We start from the raw sequence: 6966 nt of genomic DNA, 5'->3' as shown, positions 1-6966 counted from the left end.
CCAAGTGACCAGCGGCAGGAGCAACAGCCAACGGCCCCCGCTGAGCATCAGTAATTAGAGCCCTCCTCCACCTCCTCCTCCTTCTCCTCCCTCCTCCCTGTGCTCCCCTACAGACCCAGGCCAGGGAACCTCTCGCTCTCCTTCTGAAGGGCACGGGGGCAGAGGGGAGGAACAGCTGCCGATGGGAAACCACTCTCCAGTTCCCATGGATGACCAGCGTCCCTCCGTCCTCCTCAGAGTATGTGCGGCAGCATCTTTGATAGCGATGATGGAGACTTGGACCAGGCAAACTACAGCACCATTGTCTCATACAGGCTGGTTTCTCATGGCTCTTCGCTTTTTGTTTGTCATCATCATTTTCCACGACCAGTTGGTGATTTATCAATCTGTTGGTGGTTTATTACCACAAACTTTGCGGTCTGTATTTCAAAGGTGTTATTGCAAGACTCACACATTGAACAATAAATTACAATGAGTGGACAATAACATTAGTGCGACCTGTAATAAATACTACCTCTGTAAAGCTTATAATTGACACTTTAATTAAATTTGAAACTATCTGCTGGACTACATAATAGTCAGTTTACAGGGGTGGTGACAAAATATTACAGTCGGAAGCTTAATATATAGTAATACATCATAATTTATTAGTTGATTATATTTTTGTATTATCTGAATCTGTAAATTACTAGTAAGTATAGCTGTCAAAATTCATGTGTAGTAAAAAGTGCAATATTTCCCTTCGTAAAGTGTAAAGCAACAAAAGATTAAAATACTCAAGTACAAGTACCTCAAAAATGTACTTAAGAATGACCCTTGAGTAAATCAATTTAGTTATTTTCCACCAGTTGGTACAAAACAACAACTATTCAAGTTCATATTTAGTGCAGGACTTGCGTTGTGCTGTGTGATGTCGTTCACATTCTGTGTAGCGCATGCACCTGCATTTCACAAGGGCGAGACGACTACATTACACCCCACCTATTCTTCCTGAGCTGGAGTAGGTAGTATAATACCATATGTAGCCATATCCTGACTGCCTCTCTGTTATATTCACAGCGGTAAAATGCATCAACAATCTGTTTTTACAATCATTTTACATTTTATACTTGCAGGAATTTGATTTTATTTGAAGGTTAATATGCCATATAATAGGTGTAAAAACATCAGCATTAAATTCTTCGCTTTATTTTCTCAGGTACACAGAATACATGTGTTTCGTGTGCAGGGATTGAGGTCAGTGGGTGCCTGCAGAATGTGGAGTAACAGATTGTGGAAGTGTGCTTGCGCCATCTGCTGGGCAAACAAGCTAACAGTTTCATCACTGGTGCAATGCACTGTTTGGCAAGAGAATGATTAAAGAGCTACATTTCAGTGTTGAACTTCTTATATTTAAATTTTTTAGAAAAACAAAAAAGAAAAGGCTGAAGGATGCGGAAGAACATCCAAGGAATAGTTCTACATTTTGAGAAAATACGCTCATGCGCTTTCTTGCGGACAGTTCAGTGAGAAGATCAGTAGAACATCTCAAGACTGTACCTTAAATATGAAGCTACAGCCAGCTACCGGTTAGCTTAGCTTAGCACCAAGACTGGATCCAGGGGGGAAGCGGATATCCTGGCTCTGTCTAAAGGTAATAAAATCAGTTTACCAGCACCTTTAAGACTCATTAGTTCACGTCATATCTCGTTTTGTTTAATCTGTACAAAAAACAAAATGTAAAAACGACAAGTTGTGGTTTCATGGGAAGTTGCTGGCTGGAGATATATCTCGGTCCGGACACGGCGTGTGGTTGTCAAGAAATTCCCCATAAAACCACAACATGTCGTTTTTATATATTTCGGTTTGTGCTCGATTTTAACCGACAAGACACAACATGTTAAGTAGCGAGCTTTAGAGGTGCTGGCAGGTGGATTTTAGTACGTTGGAGAGAGCCAGGCTAGCGGCTGCTCCCAGTCTTTATGCTAAGCTAAGCTAACTGACCCCCACCTCTAGCGCCATACGTAACACACAGATATGAGAGTTGTATCGATCTTTTCATCTAACTCTCTCCAAGACACCGAATAAGCTTAATTCCCAAAATGTCGAACTAGGAGGCTTCAAAGTTTCTCCAGCCTCCTTTCAGTACTGTGGTTCTCAGACTAACTGTCATAAAGGACATTCAGTGCTGCAGAAGTCTCCCGACTTAAACAGCCGGTAGACGTTTACCAGCGGGAACATGGTGACCGAGCCGACTAGTGAGCCCATCTGCGCCGCAGCTCCACACCAAACCAGGGCGCTGTGGCTCCGATCTCGGAGGATGACGCCCACCATTACTTTGACATACGACAGCGTGCCAGTGAAGAGGAGCCATGAGAGCACCTGGAAAGGGCACGAGAACAAAGTGGATTCGGCAGTTTCGCCTGAATGATGATCTGGGTAATGTTAAACGTCATTTGCGTCTGAAAAACAAATCAGGGTTTCATGCCTCATCATTTTCAAATGTTGATACCGCAGCTACACACTAAAAGTCCAAATACAGTATGTTACCTCATCAACAGTTATGAAAGAGAGCAGAGTTGCTCAATAATCAGGTCTTTTCTAAAGGAGGAGTTGAACTTTGCCATAGAAATTTCCCTGATAAAGCCACTCAGAAATGCTTTCTTTGTCTATTCCTTCTAAGTCACATGTCTCTTTTACAACTTGTGTTTCACTCACAATGACGATCTCTCCCGCCACAGATCCTTGGAGCAAGGGACACGGACTCATAGCTGCCATAGCCATGTTGTAGCTGCCAAATCCCGTCCCCAACGCCGTCAGCACACCAAGAAACACCAGTGACCTGAAAACAAAAGAGGTCTGTTATCAGCAGCAGTTTCATTATTTTCTATGAATCCAGTTAGAGATAAGAAAGAAAACTTCAGAAGGATAGTTTGATTAACCTCTATTATCCCACATAAACTCTGTGCCCGAGCCTGAGAAAAGAAGCAAGCGGGTCAAGGATAGGTTCAAAATTTTTCAAGTCTTTCGAAAAACAGAAGTCAGGTGCCCATATGTACACTGAAACAAGCTTTGCTTGCTGTAATGATTCCCGCTTTTCAAACTGGCCATTGAGAGATAATTTCTAAATACCTTCCTATGTAGAGTAAGTGATGCGGGAACAAAATCCACCGTCCTTTTTCTGTGCAAAAAATTTTTCCAAAGTCTATCCGAAGTTGATATGAGACTTCAGCAGTCTGAATTAGTCAAATAAGGTGGATGTGTTGTGTGAAATTCCCTCTTTTTGTATCCCCGGACTGTGCTTCCTTCCTCAGCTGCAGTGGCGGAACAGCAACACAAAGAGGGAATTTAGCAATAAATAACTCTGACTTCGGAAGATAAAATAGAAAAAGAATCTTGGCACCTGATTGTGATTTAGTTTTCATCTTAGCCTTTGGACAAAAATTTATATTAGTCTGGGTCATTTGCGGTAGTTGTAGCCATCAAAAGTCAGTGAAATTTTGGTCTTGTGTTTGTCATGCATTTTTAATTTTCTTCTTAGCATTGTGAAGCTACAGCTGTTGCCCTATTTGTTCACACACAGTGGCCATGTCACTCTGCTCTGCAGTAATGCATCATACTGACTCTTCCTTAGTGAATTAATTTAAGTCTGCTTTATACTCCTCCTGAACCGTTTCTCAGATGATCAGAGAGTCCCCTCCCTCCACACCTTTCTAACGCTGGATAAAGGGGCCTCGCGTCCGACCCTTACTGTAACTTTCCGACGTTAACACCCGCTTCGTGCCGTGACTGGTCAGCTGAGCGGATATGAGAGGAGAGCCAAGAGTTGAACTTCACGCCCTAGCTCCCTAATTTGTTACACAACTATCTGTGGCACTTTTCTTTTGTACGACCGCGTGCATCACTATGAACGCCTCCGTGGAGAGACTGTCCTGAAAATATGTCCCGAAATGTATCCCCGTTTGACGTCCGACAACAGCACGCCTTACAAACTAGCAGTGACAGTAACATAAACTGGCCATTAGCATTCCCAAACTCCGGCTGTTTGTACACAACCTCTCTCTCTAATCTAATCTCGTACAGTCATTCTTGCTCACCTAGCATTACTGCGGCTACCTGTGCTGTTCACGGCAGAGTGGCGAGTGGTTCAGAAGTTGATTCCCTCAAATGTTCACTGAATACTGTTCTCATTTCAGAAGCTAAAATGTCAAATAAAGTTGTGATATCTCTGTACTGAAAATTAAGAGGAAGACATTAATCCTGTTTTGTTGTTGCTTCCTTTCCAATTCTCAGTGGACTGAAGATGAATTTAGTGCATAAAACAGTTTCTTCTGAGAACCAGTATCGTCCGATAACATTACTGCCAGAATCAACAGACATGTAACAGGTCAAGTGGCTAAATCGACTCCCGAACAAGATGATCACGTTTTATACGTTCACGTAATACATTTTGGTTTTTCAAAGGTTACTTTCAATTTACTTTCAGTCTCGTTTTCGTCCTAACAAAAAGGTTGTCAACGGATATATTTTCCCATACTCTGCGTTATCAAAATTTACCCTGTTTTGCTCAAACTGCTGAAGCCTCATATCAACTTCGGATAAACTCTGAAATATATTTTTACATACAACAAGGACTGTGGATTTTTTTGTTGCCCCCCATCACTTCTATTGGAAAGAAAATGAGGAAGGGATCTCTTAACAGGAGGAATAATTACAGCAAGTAAAACCTGTTTCATTGCAGATCTGGACACCTGACTACTGTTGAAAAATTGTGAAGCTTTCCCTTAATGAAAAGTCTAGATCATAAAGGAAAACATTCCTTTTTACCTGTTCTGGAAGAACATCGCGATGGTGCAGGCCATTGGGTTGGCCACTGATGCCAGAGCAGCAGAGAGGTGATAGGCCAGGTTACCATAGGGCATGCAGGAGTACGTCTGCACAGAGGGCAGCAGGCCGTTGGTGGCGGCATTAACCCACACCACCAGAAAGTAGATGAAGGTCAGCTGGTAAACGGAGTGTTCCGGCCCGGCCAGCAGAGGCCTGCACTGGGCTGCACCTTCACCCTGGCACTTCACACGCTCTCCGTCACTCTCTGCTCCGGGGTTGTCCAGGCCAGAGCCGACAGATGCCACAGCGTCTGGGACGAGGTTTTCAGAGGACAGCTCGTATGTCCGAGGAAGCCTGTTCAGCGCAGTAAAAGCAGCCAGACTTATGCACATCATGGCTGCCAGGAAGAAGAAAAACACCTCGGTGGAAAAGTTTGGGGGAAGATACTGTGTGTGTACGGACCACATGTTTCCATCTGTCTGGTTCGCTACAGACTGAGAGGAGTTGACACACTTGGCGATGCCCACGCCTTGTGCCAAAGCGACTACGCCGGGAATGAAACCACTTAGCCCTTCTCCGATAAAATATGTGGTGATGTACTTTGCTGGAAGCTGCATCATGAAAGGCAGGAAGGTAACCGAGGAGGTACAGTCCACCAGGGAGAGGAAGAACGTGATGATGAAGAAGGCGGTGCTATGTGATTCCCCGGCCACAATCATAGTCTTGTCCCAGAAGAAGGCAAGCAGGATGCAGGAAAGGACACCGATGGAGAGGATGAGGTAAATGACAACATGCTCTTTAAGACGACCCGGGCACAGTTTGTGCATGAGAGTAACCAGCAGAGGTCCCAGGTTGGCCAGCTGGATGATGACCGTCAGGTACGAGGGGAGCTCCCATCCCTCAGGGAGCGTGTTGACGATGAGCGGCAGTTCCACCCACAGGCCGTTCACTGCCACCCAAGAGCCCAGGCCAAAGGCACAGGCCAGCATGTGGACGAGCAGAGCCATGCTGCGGCCGGATCAGTCTGGTGAAACGCTGAAGAGGAAGAAGGAACGCTCTGCCCAAAGGGAGTTGGGAATTTTGAAGATATCTGCAGTGGAGGAAGAAGTAGTCAGATATTCTACTTAAGTAAAAGAAGCAATACTACAGAATAAAACACTCCGTCACAAGTAAATTTCCCGTTTTAAAAATCTTACTTAAGTAAAAGTACATAAGTGCTATCAGAAAAATGTACTTAAAGCATAAAAATTAAATGCAGTTATTGTGCAGGAAATGTTTGCCCTGATGCCTGAGCAACATTTTAGTGCTGTAGCCAATGGAGGTGAAGCTAATTTTAGAGTTATTCAATCTTCAGCATTACATCATGTTACATATACACTTTTCATATATTTTGAGATAATGGAAAGAAAGTGTGGTCCGAGCACAGACTCTCGTGTTCACGGAGTTTACCATACACTCGCTGCTGATCCCCCGTTTTTCAGACATGGAAATGTACTTACGCGTCTCCCGAGCCGCCGGAGGTGCTGTATACGACCCGCTGTTATCTCGCCCCACAGGTCGGTGGCAGATCACCTTCCCAACACGCACACGCCGATGGAAATCACATGGCGCCTGGTTGGGTCAGAGTCCGCCGCAGCCACCGTTCGGCTCCACTGGATGACGGAGGGGGGGGGGGCAGTGTCTGAATCCCGTCTGGAGCCGTCCCTCGCTGCACCCGCCTCTTAACGAGGTCAAGTCAATAAAGCACCCTCGAGGTGCCCGTGACATTTTGGCTCGCACACATTTTGCCCGCCCCAGCAGGAGAGAGAAAAAACAACAACAGTGGGCTACGGTAGTTGTTTTTGACCGTCTACACGCCCATTCTGACGGGATTAACATTACCGGAGGGGGGGTTGAGTTACTGGGCTCAAAGGAATTTTAACCAAAATTACGGTGTATGGTTTGTGATAGACTTGGACAATGTCCAGGACAAACCTGTGACCTACACTTTCCGGGGACATCGTCGTGTCCGATGCCTATTGCGAATAAACGGGCGTAAATCCGCTTAGAAAATCATGGGGGAAGGACGCCTCGGGACTTGCCCGAGATTCATCACATTTTTAGATTTTACTTCGGCGTCAACGTAAATCCACCGGTGCTTGTCCGCACATCCGTGGGTAC

The 6966-nt window shown here is 45.0% G+C and overlaps 1 protein-coding gene across 1 annotated transcript; it reads right to left on the bottom strand.

Annotated features, from left to right (window-relative positions):
- Window positions 1-539: 539 nt before the first annotated feature.
- Window positions 540-6765, bottom strand: slc52a3 (solute carrier family 52 member 3). Its single transcript, XM_040153627.1, has 4 exons — window positions 6306-6765; window positions 4807-5896; window positions 2698-2821; window positions 540-2361 (listed from the first exon to the last, which is right to left on the bottom strand). Exons 2-4 carry the CDS (start codon window positions 5811-5813, stop codon window positions 2149-2151), a joined length of 1344 nt encoding a protein of 447 aa, XP_040009561.1. The 5' UTR covers window positions 5814-5896; window positions 6306-6765; the 3' UTR covers window positions 540-2148.
- Window positions 6766-6966: the final 201 nt, after the last annotated feature.

This window comes from Xiphias gladius, chromosome 18, assembly GCF_016859285.1.
Source record: "Xiphias gladius isolate SHS-SW01 ecotype Sanya breed wild chromosome 18, ASM1685928v1, whole genome shotgun sequence".
NCBI classification, from domain to species: Eukaryota; Metazoa; Chordata; class Actinopteri; order Istiophoriformes; family Xiphiidae; genus Xiphias; species Xiphias gladius.
Note: the sequence above shows the minus strand (reverse complement) of the source record. Positions and strands in the feature narration are given on the sequence as shown.